A 17,978-nucleotide genomic window follows, 5' to 3' on the forward strand; every position below is an offset into this window, starting at 1 on the left:
AATGGATAAAGAAGTTGTGGTATAAATTGTCCACAATATACAATATATGCAATATATGTTGTATAAAATGTTATCAAGCCATAAAAAGGAATGAATTTGAGTCAGTTCAAATGAGGTGGATGAACCTAGAGCATGTTATACAGAGTGAAGTAAGTCAGAGAAAAACAAAAATAGTGTATTAATATATATATATGTATATGAAATCTAAAAGAATGGCAGGGATGGTCCTATTTGCAGAGCAGGAACAGAGATGCAGATGTGGAGGACCATCCTGTGGACACAGAGGGGAAGGAGAGGGTGGGACACACCTAGAGAGCAGCATTGATGTTTATACGCTACTGTGTGTAAAATAAATAGCTAATGGGGGGCTGCTGTACAACACAGGGAGCCCAGTCTGCTGCTCTGTGATGACCTAGAGGGACGGGATGGGGCCAGGGATGGGAGGGAAGAGGTTTATATATACTTATACCTGATTCTTGTTGTTGTACAGCAGAAACCAATGCAACATTGTAAAGCAATTATCCTCCAGTTAAAATTTTTTTTAAAGTCAACTCACATTGCAACAGACAAGGAAAATATATGAACTCTATCTTGTCAGTTACAATCTCTGTAAAAATGTTGCTCCACTGCTGTACATATATATGTACTAGAGTGGCAAAATGGCAAACTGCCACAGTTCACCTGGGACTGAAAGATTTCCTGGGACTCTCAGTACTAAACTGGGTTGTTCCTAGGCACACCAGGACAGTCGGTCACTCTAGCATACACACATAATGTTTTATATTTTGTAAGTGTAATGTATTATGTATTAATTTACACATATTTTTCTCTGAATAATGTACATGATTCTTTTACTGTGCTATAGTAAGATGCCCTCAGGAACCATCCTGGTGAGTGACTCTTTGCCAATATGCTCGACTAAGCCAGCATGCTGATATTTCTTTTTAGATATTTTATCTCAGTTTCACACATTTCTTATTTCCTCCTTTTCTTGACACTCTGTATTCTAAAATTCATGAAATACTATTAGTGTAAAGAAAAAGTTAGCCAACGTCCTGAAATTTCTAAAATGTATTTTGTACAGGTGGTCTATCAGTATTTTGAAGGAATAAAGTGCCTGGTCTGCTTTATTAAAAAGAAAAATTGCTCCACTGGATCAGGATTAGATTAAACGGTCAACCAATACTGGACTGAAGAAAATAAAAGTATATGTGTATTCAAAAAAAAAAAAAAGAAGTACAGGGAAAGGCAGCCTAGGTCTGTCAAGACAGGATCATAATATTAAAGACCTAAGCTTATTCTATATTGTTGTGCTGAATCTAAGATGTTTGCTGAAATTCTAGCCATTTCTACCATATTCCAATCAATCAATTCCTTTTGATAGAGGAAGAGATAGGGAATCACATTCAGTATTTCACCATCATCCAGAATATAGTCATTTGACCACATCTAGTTTTGCACTTGATACTGGAAAATAAAAACTTTACTCCAAGTGGCCATACATACCATTAAAAAATCAGAATTCTGTTTCTTAGGTAAAAGAGGGAAAATAGATAGAGGGAACAATTGGAAGTCTTTAAAATACTTATTCAGATTGAGTGTAGATGAAATTTCTACTTTCGTAACCCAGTGGTTGCTTTATTTTTTTCCAGTTTGTTTCTTCTCTGCCTTCAACATGTTATTCCTGTTAAAAATTTAAAAGTTCCCTTACATTTGACTTTATCCGTATATCCAGTATCTGCATATGAGTTTGCATACCTCTTGGCTGGCATCATTTAGAGTCTCTTGAACAGTTGTAATCCATGATCCAATGTGGAAAGGAATTGAAAGCATGCCTAACTCTCTCCTGAAGGTTTGGTCAAGTATTTCCTCCTCTAGCGTTTGGAGTCATATAGACAGTGGCTAATCAGGGACTTGCATATGGCCATTGTGCCTGAAATCTTGAAATATGTAATCTCCAAAAATCTGAGGCTGACTTGTGACCTTAAACTTGGGAATGATTTCCTTTGAGACATTTCAGCCTGGTTTTGTGAGTCTCACAAGAAGGATGAAGCTATGCAAATACCTTGAATATCTTCAAAGATTCCTAGATTTATAGAATTTCACTGCTGAAAGATACTACATGTTCAACCCCCTCCTTTTACTGAAAAATTCCAGAGTTAAGTAACCTAAGGTCCAGCCTGTTGTTTAGTTTCTAAGTCATGTCCAACTCTTTTGCGACCCCATAGACTATATAGCCCACCACACTGCTCTGTCCATGGGATTTCCCAGGCATGAATACTGGAGTGGGTTGCCATTCTGTAGGGGATCGTCTTCTGCATTTGCAGGCATTTTCCTTACCACTGAGCCCCCAGAGAAGCTCAAGGACCAGGCTAGTTCATTACAAAATGTGGTTTAATAATTACCATTGGTTCTCTTCTCCAAACCTCATGAACAGGAGATGACTTGTGGTTGTTCAGGCCCTACCTTTAAGCAGACACATCATCACCATGGTTCTACTATGTTTCCTACTGATGTTCAGAAGTGGCTTTGAGATGTTGCACTATCAGTCCTTGCATGGCCTCCACAGGAGGAGAACATTAGTGTGGTAGGGAGTTACATCCCTACCTACAGGGTGACGGGCTTGACTGTCCTCTCCTTTATGCATAAGTAAGAGAATGGGATATGTGTTAAGGGCAGAAGTCATTGTTTCTTTTCCACATTTTTAGATTTCCCTTATAATAGTCCTGGCATCCCAGGTGGCCCAGTGGTAAAGAATCCACCTGCCAATGCAGGATACTCGGGTTCAGTCCCTGAGTGGGGAAGATCCCTTGGAGAAGAAAATAGCAGTCTACTCCAGTTTTCTTGCCTGGGAAATCTCATGGACAGAGGAGCCTGGTGGGCTAAAGTCGCTGGGGTCACAAAAGAGTCAGTCAAGCTTAATGACTAAATAACAACCACAATAAGAATCCTCAGTCATCTCTTGCAGGCATCATGTGAATCTGAGGACTTTGATAATCCATACTTTCTTTCCATGTATACCTGGGACAGAAAGTTGTGTATGTTCACAGCATTATCAAGTTGGAAGGGATCATTTCTTCAATTCCTTGATTTCTCAGTTGAGCAAACTAAAACCGAGAGAGATGAATTGACTTAGCTAAGATCATCTTTCTTGCTTATGACTTATAGAAAGCCAGTGCATAAAACAATTCTATAGTTTGTTTCTAACAGTATTGTTGTTGTTTAGTCACTAAGTTGTGTCCAACTCTTTTGTGACCCCATGAACTGTAGCCCGCCAGGCTCCTCAGTCCATGGGATTTCCGAGGCAAGAATATTGGAGTGGGTTGCCATTTCCTTCTCCAGGGGATCTTCCCGACCCAGGGATCAAACCCAAGTCTCCTGCATTGCAGGCATATTCTTTACCACTGAGCCACCAGGGAAGCACCTCTAACAATCTAACCATTACTATTTGCATAGTAGATTAGCATCTGAAAACTAGTGTTTGCTTTAGATAAAAAAATGAGAAGTATGGATTTGCTTCCAGACAGTTTAAATATATACTTAGACGACATGGACTAGTTTTATAAAATATTTTATTTACAGTAGAGCTTTACAAAAATAGTCTTAATAAAATTAATACAAAACCATTTTACAATATAACTTATATAACTATCTCCTCAAAAAAATGACATTTGATTATCACACATAAACTACATTTGTATTTGTTAAGTCACATTGAAGTATAAATATGTTTTATCATCATTTTTTCATAATAAGGCATATACCAATGAACAATGGACAACAAATTTTATTATTCTTCCAATGTAAAATTCATCTCAGGCCAAAATGAAATTAACCAAAGAAAAGTAAAACAGTTGTCCTTCTGTTCATTCATACAGTCCTTTTTAATTATTGGAGAGTTTATCTGACAAAGACATAGCATTAATCTGAAAGCACCATGGCATAAAATCTAGTAACAATATCCCCAAAAGCCTTCTCCAATGTCTCCCTTTCAACTGTTTACTCAGTATTTTGCCAAGATAAATAAAGATTGATCTCAACTCTCTCCTTCAACTGGCGTATGTTTAAGATGTGAGTTTATTTCTTTGGCTTCAAGTAGAGTTTCACAGCCCTTAAGAAACATACTGCGCTCCTCCGTGGGGCTGAATCTCTGTGACTCCCCACCCAACCACATTGCCCCGGATGTGACAGGACTCTGCTCCTCCGGCCCCTCTTATCTCTTCGTTGCTGAGAACACCATCCCAGATATTGAAGCCTGTGAGTCTGCCAGAGAAGGCTAATGTTTCATCAAAGCCACCACCTACGCCATTCTTTTCTTGCCCAATCTGCAGGATTCCTCCCTCAGGAACAACGTGGCCTGTGGCCATATCAACAGCGGTGGCCACCAAGTCACCATTTACCCACAAAGCCATGTGCCCTTTCTTTGAATCCCAGGTGCTGCACAGATGGGTCCATGTTCCTGGGGAAATCACAGCATCAGCGACCAGTCTGTTTTCCTCTCCACCCACCACAAGCATTATGGACCGATAGCTGAGGTACAGCTGGATCTCATATGGATTCCTTTTTGTGCCATAGGAAAACAGGACTGTTTTGTTTAATACTTCTGTGGCTTTGACCCAAATGCAGGCACTGAAACTCTCAAGTTTCATTGGTGTCACCGGATGCACGCTTGCAAAAATCTTCTTGGAACGCATGGGGAATAAAATCGCTGTTTCACAACCTAGAGTGGCAAGAAAGTAAGAATATGAGAAAAAATACAAATTCATTTTGAAATGATTCTGGCAATTAGGTATTTTAGGATGGGCCTTTTAATGACTACAACTGAAAACTACATGCAGCAATATGTTATGAATTGAGGGGCCCAAGTGTAATCTCTATAGTGCAAAGAAAACAGGAATAAGGAAATCCAACCGTCTCATTAAGGGAAGCATTTAAATGGAAAAGAAGGCACACAAAGAAATAGTGAAACTAGGCTCAAACTTGGGCACTTGGCCACCTGATGCTAAGCGCTGACTCACTGGAAAAGACCCTGATGCTGGGAAAGGTTGAGGACAGGGGGTGAAGGGAGTGACAGAGGATGAGATGGTTGGATGGCATCGTTGACTCAACAGACATAAGTTTGAGCAAACTCTGGGAGATAATGAAGGACAAGGAAGTCCGGTGTGCTGCAGTCTATGGCGTCGCAAAGAGTTGGACAGGACTTAACTGAACAACATCAACAGTTCTGGCTGCAGGAGCCACAATCTTAACCAGCACACTGCACTGCCTCTGAGTGGTAGAATCCCTGGATTTGGCTAAAAGAACTGGAATTCAGTTTGTTTTACTACTAGCAAGCTATATAGCTTTTGATGAGCCCCACAATCTCTCCAGGCTTAACAGTTATCTGTCAAAGGCTCTTCCCTTCTCCTTCTAAATTCTGCAAGTCTGTAAGCAACAAGTATGTAACGTTTGAGAAGGGCTTTGTAGACCAAGAGTGAGAGAGTGAAGCTGCTCAGTCATGTCCACTCTGCGATCCCATGGACTGTAGCCTACCAGGCTCCTCTGTCCACTGAATTTTCCAGGCAAGAGTAGTGGAGTGGTGGTCATTTCCTTCTCCGGGATATCTTCCGACCCAGGGATCAAACCCATGTCTCCCACATTGCAAGCAGAGACTTTACCTCTGAGCCACCAGGGAATACTTTGTAGACCAAAGATATGCTTAAAAATTCTCACTTTGTCCAAATGCTTACAAGTACTATGTAAGCCCTGACAGAAAACCTTTAAGGAAGAGTGAATTCTTCTAAGGGGCTGGATGGAGGACATATTTCCACTAATACACACTTAGAAGGAGACTTTCAAACATGAGAGGTGGGAGCTCCCACCTCTGTCCATCTCCAGGTCACATGGCCAGTCAGGGAGCTGCAGATGCTGAAGTGAAGACCTTTCAGGTGTCTCTGGGAAATAATATGCTAAAAGCTTTAATAAGTGAGCTCTACCTTGTGCTGAACTCAAATATATACATATAAAAGACCAATTAAAGAATTTTTTAAAAATCTGTTAGGGCTTGGAGAAGGAAATGGCAACCCAGTCCAATATATTCTTGCCTGGGAGATCTCACAGAGAAGCCTGGTGGTCTACAGTCCATGGGGTCGCAAAAGAGTTGGACATGACTTAGTGACTAAACAACAGCAAAAATTAGGGCTAAGTATTCACTTTATAACAACCTTTAAAGAAGATTTACCATAAGATAGCTTTAAAAAGCAAATTCCCAGAGCATTTGAAGACTAAGTGGTAAACAAGACTTGCAGGAACCAAATGTCCATGTGTAGTGTGATAAACTAAGTTAACCATCTACAAGTGGCTGAGAGGTGGGCTCCAACCCAGAAAAATTAAGCAGATGGACCTTATCCTTTTGAAATAGTCAAAGAAGATATTGAGGTTCAGAAAATCCTATAAAAGTAACCATCACACTAAAGCACAAAATTGGTCCTGCCATACTTTGGTATTAACTTTTTCCCTGAATAATTTGAATTTCTAAAGATTTTTTTAAATCAATTTTTAATGAGGCACTGATTCTTTTTGAAAATGAAATTGGTAGATGCATACTCTTCTACCTGTCATTTAAATCAAACAAAGATCATGGAACAAAAGATCACCATATGCTTGGGCATTTTAGATATTGTCTAATGTTTCAGTAAAACAGTGTTCAGAGAGAGCGCCTACTGCAATCTAATTAACTGATTTCCTGTTTAAATAAGCCCAGTCAGTCAGGATTGCATTCCAAAGCCTTCCTTGATTGCCTCTCAGAGACCCAGCTTCCCCTCTGGGCTGCGCTGGTTATGTAGGTTCAATGAGTAGAACTGCATGTTGGCAAGTTTTTTCTGTGGCTTCTTTTGGGGGTCGGTGATTGAGACCCTTGATATGGCTTTAAAATGTCAGAAACTCTCTCATGAAATGGCTTTTAACTAATAGGTTTTTTTCTGATTATATTATCAAAGACCAAACAGAATTAAAACCAGGTTCTTAAGAGGCTGACAACAGAATGATTAGGAATCCCTTAGGAGCCAAGCTGGCAGGAAACCAAGAGAGGAAAAATCAAAGCATGTGGGTAAATGTATGAATGGATGTAATAAGAATTAACAAAAAATAAATAAAATAAAATTTAAAAAAAAGAATTAACACTTTTGAATTCAGAAATACATCCTTCTTCTGCTCTAACTGGTATGCAGAGGTGGAGGTGAAAGTTAGCATAACTCTTCAGTTTTCCCAGTACATGATATGTACAGTGATTTTACGTGATTTGCAAAAGACAAGAAATTTCATCCATTAAAACTGCCAGAGAATTATAGTTTGTCCTGTCACTTACACTAAGGATCTATGGTATGTTTATTTTATGATTTCCCCCCTCTGAAGCCCTTCATTAAAAAACATGCTTTGTACTGATAAACAGTTCTCAATTATTTAGGAAAGACTGGTATTTTGGTATAAATCTGAAATTTTAAATGAAATATGCTCTCACATATGCTTGATTCTGCCTCCTACCCCATATAGTAAGAGTTGCTTTATTGGACATAACGAAGGGTGTAATTGTTTTTTGTTCATAAGTTGCTTATGAACAGGGAAAAGTGTATGTTATATTTTCTTACCTAGAACACGGATTTTCTAATATAACCCACAAATGATTGTTATAGCACCATTTCTTAGAAAGTCTGACTTTTTGTAAAGGAGTGTTCTTCGCTCCAAACCTTCTCTATATTTCCTTGAGGCATCTTTAAAATGTATTGTTTCAGGCCCACATATGTTTGGAAGTTCACTAGTATCACATGGGACTTGGACAGGTTGCATCTGGTTTGAACTGCTTCTCTTCTGTTTCACCCTGATCCTCCACAACTCCGGAGGAACTGCCTGGATGCCAACTACCTCCTACATCTGACTGTCCCACTGTGGATCCCTCAGCTGCTGGTTTATTCCAAACTTCACACTCTTGGAGCTCACTCTGGAGCTTATTTCACAGACCCAGGGGGCTCGGGGCAGGGGCCCTTGGGAGATCAGATTCAACCTCAAGTCTCTTGTTTAGAACTGGTAGGGAGAAGGGGCCAGCCAGGGACTGGAAAACTTTCCTAAAAATTAGGCTGGGTCCTGAAATAGCGCGGGGAACCAGAGCTCCCTTAAAGAGAGAGGCAGGCTAATATTAGAAGAAGTGGAAATCCCTAACGGAGGGAAGCTGGACATTGAGAGCAGTCACTCTTATAACTCGCCAATAGAGTTTCTCTAACGCCTGGTCCGATCAAGTGTCAGTCTGGAGGCCCTTGAGGTCTATTTCAATACTGTGATGGTTACCTACACAACTATCTTCAGGGTTCCTCGGGACTGAAGACTGACTACTTTTGAAAGCAATTTTCCCTCCTTTTATGATGTATCTGAGCTCTGTGACCGCGCATGCCGAAACAGAAGGGTGTGAGCCGGTATGTTTCCTCACACTAAAGCCTGCCCTTAGAGGCTTGGTTGGCTGACTCGGTTTCCCGCAACTCGCGCTTTGAGAACGAAGCCGCGCAGGGGTCCCCACCAGTCCCCGCGTCCTTACCTGCCGGCAGCCAGCGGCTGACTGCCCAGCCCTGCACAGCTCGGAGGTCGGCCCGCGTCCGCCGCAGCTCCTCCAGCACCTCGCCCAGGGCCCGCCCCGCCTCCTCCTGCGGCCGCGGCGCCCAGGCCTCTTCCAGTCGTGCCAGCCGGCGGCCAGCATTGCGGCTCGCCTGCAGCAGCTCGTCCAGCGCCCGGGCCAGCCTGGCTTCGGCGGGGGCCTCCGGCGCGCACAGGCTCTGCAGGCTGCCCGCCAGCCGGCCCAGCTCGGCCCTCAGCTTCTGCAGCTCTCCCTGGAGCACGGCTTCGGTGGCGTGCAGCAGCATGCCCTCCCGCATCTGCGAGTTCTCCAGCATGGTGAAGAGCTTGTCCCACTCGGAGTTCTCACGACTGCAGTCGCACGGCGTGGCTAGAGTGGGGAATATACACGCATTACAGACCTGACCCTCCCTCGGGTGTTCTTTGTAAAATGCCGACCTCCCTCGATGGTCGCCAAGTGACAGCCCGTCCCCAGGACCCCCTTCCCTTTAAGGAAACCTTGCAGGTTTTATAAGCTGAACTCGATGAAATTGCCGTTCATGGCAATTCTCTCAAAACAGGCGAATACCGGCGATTTCATACAGTTCGGCCCATTACGTATCTGAGAGAAGTAACTTTATGAAATCTCCTTTCCTGACGTGCTTTTCTCTTTGGCAAAACTCTTTTTTGGTTATTGTTGTTTATTGCATTGGCAACAGAATATATGTATAATACTTAGACCTAAGGAGGTAGATATGTAGTTAAGGGTTAGCAGAGAAAGAGTTAAAACGAACTTACGGTCCTCGGTGGGATGGAGTCCATCGTCTATTTCGTTGTCCAAATTCACATACATGAGCTCATAATCATCTGAATTCTCCGCCGACACTGCAGACCAGAGAGCACAAAACAGAATCACAGAGATGTGCATTGCTGGAGAGACGACGTTCTTCCCACCGCTGTCGGGAGGGGACGAGGCAAGAGGCTCTCAGAGTGCAGGAGGAGCGGAGGAGAGTGCGAGTGAGAGGCAGGAGCTGAGGGCCCTTAATAAATGCTGGGGAAAGTCTGAATGGGGATGAATGAGTAATGCCAGTGGCACTGCCTTAACGGGATTTCCCCAGATTTGTGGGGGAGGGGGCTGGGGGAAAGGAGGGTGAAGGAGATGTGGGGGACGGGGGACGTTGCACAATAGTAAACCGCAAAGGTTTACAGTACAGTCAGATTAATTGGAGGAGTGTCAGAGGGGAAAGAAAGGGGAAGACAAGGCTAGGACTGTTTCCCCCTGGGGATTAGCTGTTGTAACTTGAATTGGTAGTACTGAAGGATGAGAGGGAGAGGAGAGGGATTAGGGGAATAGAGATTTAGGGGAATAGATTCAGCAGGCATAGAGGTGGGAAAGCAAGAGCATCATCCCAGCACTTTGTGTGTGCTCTCATTATTTCACAACCCTTTACACATAGAAAACATTTTTTCACTTTTTCTTTGTACAGTTTTACAGGTCTAAGATGTGAAAGTTACTTTCTGATTTCAAGATAAACCAACACAGTAAGAATTTGTACGGTTCTATAATCCAAATCCATTTCAAGTCATTCCATCTTTAATCCTTCTGGAGTTACAACTATACTTTTATAAACATACTTTTTAATGAGAAGCACAGCAAAACTAGTAAACCGAAAATAAGGAGAAGTCGGGGGAAAGGAATAAACTGACTTTTTAGGTGTGTTTCTTTTCATAATCTATTATGTGGGTATCTTATTTCACTAGGCTCAGAGTCAAAGATCATGTTTTTAAAGTAAATTTAGGGATTCCCGCTTCTGTCAGTATATGGAGATCTATATAAGCTGAAAAAAAAAAAAACACTAGAAATGTGTTTACATTTGAATAATAATTAAAAACTTTAAATATACAAATAAGTTCCCAATAAAGTAAGGACAATATCCAGAGGCCAAGGGTGATAAGTCGCTTCAGTCATGTCCAACTCTTTGTGACCCTATGGACTGCAGCCCCGCTAGTCTCCTCTGTCCATTGAATTTCCCAGGCAAGAATACTGGAGTGAGTTGCCATGCCCTTCTCCAAGAGATCTTCCTGACCCAGGGATTGAACCCACATCTCTTATGTCTCTTTCATCGGCAGGTGGGTTCTTTACCACTAATGCCACCTACCCAAAGAGAGGGAACCAAAAACTGGTCAGTGAGCCCATGAGCTGAATCTAGAGCCCCCCTACACACACACACACACACACACACACACACACACACACACACACGCACGCACACACATCAGGGGAGGTGAAGGGGGAAGAGATGTTTCAGTTCTGTGTTAACCAAGTGTTAAGGGCCACAAGGCTTAGGTCTGGGTGGGGAGTTAACTGACTAGATTTCAATAGATATAGCCCCAGTCCTTACCCTAGCACAGAAAAGAGAGAAGTAAGCCTGTCTCTCTTTGACTGAACTCTACAAGGTCCCTAAGAGTTTGCGACTTTGGGCCTGCCCTTATACATGTTCGAGAAGCAAATGTGTACTATCTGCCACAGTGAAAATTCATAATAAAAAATATTTAAACATAGGATTAAACAATCTACCATAAATGAGAACCAGCAGAAACCAAAAGGGATTGGACACCCCTCCCTCAAGAATTTCATTTATTTAAAATATCAGCTAGAAACTGGAAAATAAGTGTGTTTGAAAGAACTGGAAACCTGAAAAATGAAAAAGACACTGTCAAAAGAAGAAAAATAGGCCTATTATTTAAAGACTCAAATATAACCTTGAGTTAAAAAATTAATTGAAATTTTTAAGAAATTAAAGGATTGGCAAAGCTGAAAAGAATATTAAGGAACTGGAAGAAAGATCTAAGAAAATAATTCTAACGTCCTTTCATTGTTCCAGATAGCAAAGTTAATTTTTCTTTGTTAGTTCAAGTATGTTTATCTTTCAAATGACAGCCACCAAAACCAAGAGGAAATAAAATGACCAAATAGAAGGAATAGAGTGAATTAAAAAAAAAACAAAAACGAGCTGTTTAATAGGAAGTAGTAAAGAAGGGAAGAAAAGGATAGACAAAGCAAGATAAAAAGAAAGCACATGTGGCAGTGGTTTAGTTGCTAAGTCACGTCAGACTCTTGCAACCCCACGGACTGTAGCGCACCAGGCTTCTCTGTCCATGGAATTCTCCAGGCAGGAATACTGGAGTAGGTTGCCATTTCTTTCTCCAAAAAGCACCTGTAATCTAAAATATACCTAATACTATGAATATACCTAATACTGTAAATACTAATATACCTAATACTATAAATACTTAATACTATACCTAATATACCTAATACCTAATACTATAAATATACCTAATACTGTAAATACTAATCACTAAATATTAATGAAACAAACATTCCAGTTAAGAGACAAGAGTTGTCAGATAGGAATATATTTTAAGTCCAGTTCTATGTCACTTATAAGATCACACATAAAACACAACAATCTAGAAACCCTGAAAGCAAAAAATTTAAAGGTGGTGAGAGAATATACCAAACGAGGGCTATTCAGAAAAGCTAGCATAGCTGTATTAATATTAGTCAAAAATAGACTTTAAGGCAAAGAGAGTAATGAAATTATGATGAAATAAATAATTTGCCAAGAAGATACCTCAGAACTATCTAGTAGCATCGGTTCAAAAAAATATGCCAATATTGACAGACTTATAAGGAAAAATTGGTAAATCCATAGTCATAAAGGCAGATTTTCACAAACTTCTTATAACTGATAAGTCCATTTCTGCCACAACTGATGATTAAAATGCTAAAAACTTCAAAAGGATATAGAAATGTATATAATTTAAAATTTGATATAATAAAATGTATAGAACATTGCCCAGAAAGTTTGATAAGCAAGTCCTACCATGCAAGGAACATATAATTCCCATTTTATATTAACTGCCTCTGAGAATGGTGTGTGCAGGAGTGCGCTAAATTCTTTTTATATGTCTAGTAAGGATGATACTAAAAAAAAAAAGACAAGGTCAACACAAGAAAGGAAAACTGCAAGTCAGTCTCATTTAAGAATATAGATGCAGAAGCTCTAAATGAAGTATTAGCCCAAGAAGTCCAGTAATCATGCTTTCAAATATATCATACCAAGTTGAGTGTATTCCAAGAGTGCAAGATTGATTAAACATTAGAATACTCATTCATTTACTACAGTAACCGTTTAAAAGAGAACTCATATGGTCATATGGACAGATGCAGAAAAGTCAATTAATAAAATCTAACATTCATTCATGTTCAAACTAGGAAAAAGACAGGAACTTAACCTGATAAAATATAAATACCAAGAATATGTAGAAACATATACATACATTATGATGAATCCTTAGAAGCATACTCTTTAAAAACAGGAATTAGAAAATGATGATCAGGACCTGGTTCTACTCATCAAAGTGTTGGAGGTCCCAGCTGGTAAAGTAGGACAATAAAAGAAACTTAAGGAATATTACAAAGTTGTTACTTATTATAATTTGATTATTTTTCTACAGAAAATCTTGAGACTCCATTAATTAAAAAAAAAAAGAACTAAACAAGTTTTGCTGGATGAAAGATCAGTGCACAAAAATTTATTGATTTCTTGATATAGCAGATAAATAGAAAACATCTTTAAAAAACCAAAACTTACAATTTACAATAGCAGCAACAACTATGGAATACTTAGGAATCAATTTAATAAAAGATAGACAGGGCACAGCTAATATCACACAACTTTAGAGATATAAAAAAAGTTACATAGAAGAATATATCATGTTCTTGAATGAGAAGACTCAGTTTCACAGAGATGTCAGTTATCCCAAATTAGTCTATATATTCAATGTGAAAAATAATCCTAACCTAGCTTTACAAGGAAGTTGACAAACTAATGGTAAAATTTATATGAAGTAACCAAGAGGAATTTGAAGCAGAAAATGAAGAAATAAGAGGAATCTGAAGCAGAAGATGAAGAAACTTGCCTTGTGAGGTATAATGACTTATTATAAATTATAATTAAGAAAATGTATAAAGGGCTTCCCAGGTGGCTCTAGTGGCAAAGAATCTACCTGCCAATGCAGGAGACATAAGAGACGTGGGTTTGATCCCTGGGTCAGGAAGATCCCCTGGAGGAGGAAATGGCAATCCACTCTGGTATTCTTGCCTGGAGAATCCCATGGACAGAGGAGCCTGGCACGCTGCAGTCTATAATGTCATAATGAGTCAGACACGACTGAAGCGACTTAGTATACATAATTGGTGAAGGTATGGTAAATAACCAGACCCATATACATGGGAACCTTTATATATGAAAGAAGTATTACAAATCAGAAGGGAAACGGTCACTGAATAAATTGTTCTGAGACAATTGTTTATATACACACACACATATATAAATTTATAATTTGATCCCTTCCTTATATACACAAAAATAAAATCCAGATGATTAAGACATAAAACAAAATCATAATACTTTTAGGAGAATAGTACTTATAGTAGAATATTTTTATGAACATGGGTAGGGAAAGATTTCTCAATTAAAAAATTTATAAACCATAAAATAAATTTAAAAACCAACTCCATTAGGATTACAACTTTAAAACTGACAGACCAAAAATTAGTGTCCAGAATAAATAAGGAATTTCTACAGATCAGTGCTTCCCTGATAGCTCAGTTGGTCAAGAAACTATCTGCCACGCAGGAGACCCCAGTTCAATTCCCGGGTTGAGAAGATCCACTGGAGAAGGGAAAGGCTACCCACGCTAGTATTCTTGCCTGGAGAATTCCATGGACTGTATAGTCCATGGGGTTGCAAAGAGTCGGACACGACTGAGTGACTTTCACAAATCAGTGAGAAAACACAGACATCTTGATTGAAAACAGGCAAAGGATATGAAAGGCTAAATCATGGAAGAGCAACATAAAAAGGTTGCTCAGCCTCAGAAGTAATTAAAGAAATGAAAATTAGAACAAAAAGTAAGGTAACATTTTTATACCCCATCAGATTGGCAAAAACGGGTGTCTGCCAAGACTAAATGTTGGCAACAGAAACATTGATGTTTCTGATAGGTAAGTAAGTTGCTATAATCATGGTAGTAGGCAGAATAATGACCTCCCCCCTAAAGTTGTTCACATCTTAATTCCCACAACCTGAGAACACAATGTGTTTCATTGCAAATGTTATCACAAGGGTGCTTAAGTCAAAGAAAGGCAGAAAAGATAATCAGAGGAAGAGGTGTAGTGATGGAAGCAGGGTCAGAGAATGCTGTGTAGCTAACTTTGAAGATGAAGGAAGGAGACCCCAAAGCAAAGAATGCTGGTGGTCTCTAGACACCAGAAAAGCCAAGAAACAGATTCCTTCCTACAACCTCCAAGAAGGAACCAGCCTTTCCAAGACCTGGATTTTTGCCCAGTGAGACTCATGATAGACTTCTGTATTACAGAAATATAAGATAATAAATTTGTATTATTTTGGGCCACAAGCTTATGTCAGTTTCTTATGGCAGCTATAGAAAACTACAACCATTTTGAGAAGAAATTTTGGAACATCTAGAAACTTAACTCCCAGGGACAAACCCACTGCTTTACTACTTAATTATGTGGTCCAGTGACCATCAACATCACCTGAGAACTTGTTAGAAATTCAAATTCTCAAACTCTACTGTGGTGTTGGAGAAGACTCTTGAGAGTCCCTTAGACTGCAAGGAGATCCAACCAGTCCATCCTAAAGGAAACCAGTCCTGGGTGTTCATTGAAAGGACTGATGCTGAAGCTGAAACTCCAATACTTTGGCCACCTCATGTGAAGAGCTGACTCATTGGAAAAGACTCTGATGCTGGGAGGGATTGGGGGCAGGAGGAGAAGGGGACGACAGAGGATGAGATGGCTGGATGGCATCACCGACTCAATGGACATGAGTCTGGGTGAACTCCGGGAGTTGTTGATGGCCAGGGAGGCCTGACGTACTGTGATTCATGGGGTCGCAAAGAGTTGGACATGACTGAGCGACTGAACTGAACTGAACTGAACTGAGTTTTGATAAAGTTTGTTGGTAGGCACACCAACAGTCCTTGTGTTTTTGCCTGTATTTGTCTAATGACTTGAAATATTTCATAATGAAGAAGAATATAGTAATTTATGAATGAAAGTAATAAGATTTCTATACCAAAGTGTTTTCATCAGTTTAAAAAAAAACACCCTTATTTAATTTTGTATTATTTGAACAAATTCAAGTCCGCTAAAAATGACTAATCTAGGCTTTTGCCCCCAGGAGTCTGAGGACCTCTAATGAATATTGTGTCCTGTCTTCAATTCCAGTGACAGTCCCATTTATCGTAACTTTTTCCAGCAGTTAATCAGTATGTCTACATAGCTAAGTTCTATGAGCTAATGTGCCTTGTATAGATTGGACATGACATTGACAATTCCTGATCTCTTAAGAAAAAGCTCTTAGTAAAATAAACAGAAAACAAAATAAAACAATGTTTTTCACATTAAAAAATCTGAATATTTCCAATATTTTGGGCTCTGTGGTTATATGATTGAAATCTGTTTGAGACCATTCTATGAGCCATATGTGGAAAAAGCAATTCTCATTATTTACCATCATCCTGATACATTCACTTTGATCCAGAATCACCCTTTCATTAAATTTTGCCATAGATATTCAGAAAATTCTGGCCTTTTTTTCTTAATCCTCATATCTAAATGTCCCCACCATTTAATAAGGGTTTACAAATGTGTAATCACTGCTTGCTTGATTCTTTCTGTGTATGACTTCTATATAGAGAGCCACATTTAAAATAAATAGAGGCAAGAAAATTCTTGTTCAAGAAATCCCTAGAAATAAATTCTGAGACATTTAAGTACTTGAGGGGATTTTTCAAAAAAACTCCATACCATAAGTGATAGGCAGATGTTTCCCATATGTTGTTTGCAAATGAGTCCCATAGCTTAAGTCATCTTCTTCTTTAGGTTCTGCCATTTTAAAGCCAGTTGTCTGTACAAGTCTTTGAGGCAAATCATGTGACAAGCAAGCTCAGTCTAAACTTCCCTTGATATAGTGCAGAAATTGAGGATCTAAATTTGCATTGCTACTTTTCTAACTATTCATAAAAATAAGGCATAGCCTCCATATGTCAGTTGTCTAAATCAGGCCTCCATATCTCCCAGGAACATGAATACATTCCTCTGCACTTTTTTTTTTTTTTTGGTTCAGTTTCATTTAGATCCATGCTTGCAGCACTGCTTAGTTTTTATTTAAACAGCATCCAAATGCTGTTTCTCAACAGGAATTTTTATCGGAACTGTTTCCTCCACAAGGGTGCGGTCTGGTTACTGTCAAATTCTCTTCCCCAGGGCACATTACTCAGGAAAAGTTTTCATTAGATAACAATGCTGATCATATCATAAAATATTCCCTTTTACAGAACCTGTTTAATGCTTTAGTGATTTTTCAGAATAAGGTACCATGTTATTTTAAGCAGAGGATTTGGCCATCAGCCTGCGCTGTCTAATATGTGAGGAAGTGCAAAATTTATTACATTGATAATAATATTATTTATATGGCTCATGGACTGATAAAGTCATCATTCTCGTTACTGTTCCTTTAACAGGTAACGCCATGTTGTTGAGGGTTTTACCTGCTGTGTATGATAAGCAGCCTCAACCAATTAACAGACACCTCACAGAACTCCTAGGCTTGATGTCTCGACTGGAACAACCAGAACAGTACCATCTTCTACGGCTTCTGCATGTAGCTGCAAAGAGGAAGCAACTGGAGGTAAAAATTGTATTATATACAACATGATCCACACAGAAAGGTCGCTGCTGCAAGCCATGTGTTATACCAGGATTCGTGACCTCCAGAGGAGAGGATTTTGATCTGGGGTCAGAGATGAGACTTGACTACTTGGAGCTTTTTCTGCAGCAAAGTTTTATTAAAGTATAACAGAGATAGTGAAAGCTTCTGACACAGACATCAGAAGGGGACAGAAAGAGTGACCCCTTGGTAGTTTTTAGCAAGGTGTTTTATGTCTGTTAGAAAGCTATTAATCAGATAAGAGAGACACCTCAAGGCTGAGAGAGTTTCACCAGGCCCCTCTCCCACAGTATGCATTTTTGAGATAGGATGGCAGTAGGTGCATCATAAAACAATTGACATGAATACTGGTTTGTTGAGCCCGTTCTCAGCCCAAGGTTTGAGAAAAGAAAAAAAGTTAGTCTTAGGGGGAACCCTTTTGAAGAAAGGCAGATTCCAAAGCAAATACATAGTTTCATTAACATAGCTTAAGAAAAACATTTCTGTAAGAGAAATGTATTGGTTAGCTCAAGGCAGAACCAGGTGTCCTCAACACGGAATTAAAAGAAGCCTCTTTTAATTTTGTGTAGAGAA

The 17,978-nt window shown here is 39.6% G+C and overlaps 2 protein-coding genes across 16 annotated transcripts in view; one reads left to right on the forward strand and one right to left on the reverse strand.

The window, feature by feature from the left end:
- The window catches only part of VEPH1 (ventricular zone expressed PH domain containing 1), a 384,254-nt gene that overhangs the window by 82,643 nt on the left and 283,633 nt on the right, over positions 1-17,978 (forward strand). For all 15 annotated transcript variants that reach the window (XM_069561395.1, XM_069561331.1, XM_069561307.1 and 12 more), the window contains one exon: positions 17,200-17,366. In XM_069561395.1, the coding sequence (XP_069417496.1) occupies positions 17,200-17,366 (167 nt within the window). The remainder of the gene's footprint in view (positions 1-17,199; positions 17,367-17,978) is intronic.
- On the reverse strand, positions 3,861-9,772 carry PTX3 (pentraxin 3). The gene is made up of 3 exons (XM_069561610.1): positions 9,376-9,772; positions 8,564-8,968; positions 3,861-4,720 (listed from the first exon to the last, which is right to left on the reverse strand). Exons 1-3 carry the CDS (start codon positions 9,503-9,505, stop codon positions 4,113-4,115), a joined length of 1,143 nt encoding a protein of 380 aa, XP_069417711.1. The 5' UTR covers positions 9,506-9,772; the 3' UTR covers positions 3,861-4,112.

The sequence above is a fragment of the Ovis canadensis genome, chromosome 1, assembly GCF_042477335.2.
Source record: "Ovis canadensis isolate MfBH-ARS-UI-01 breed Bighorn chromosome 1, ARS-UI_OviCan_v2, whole genome shotgun sequence".
NCBI classification, from domain to species: Eukaryota; Metazoa; Chordata; class Mammalia; order Artiodactyla; family Bovidae; genus Ovis; species Ovis canadensis.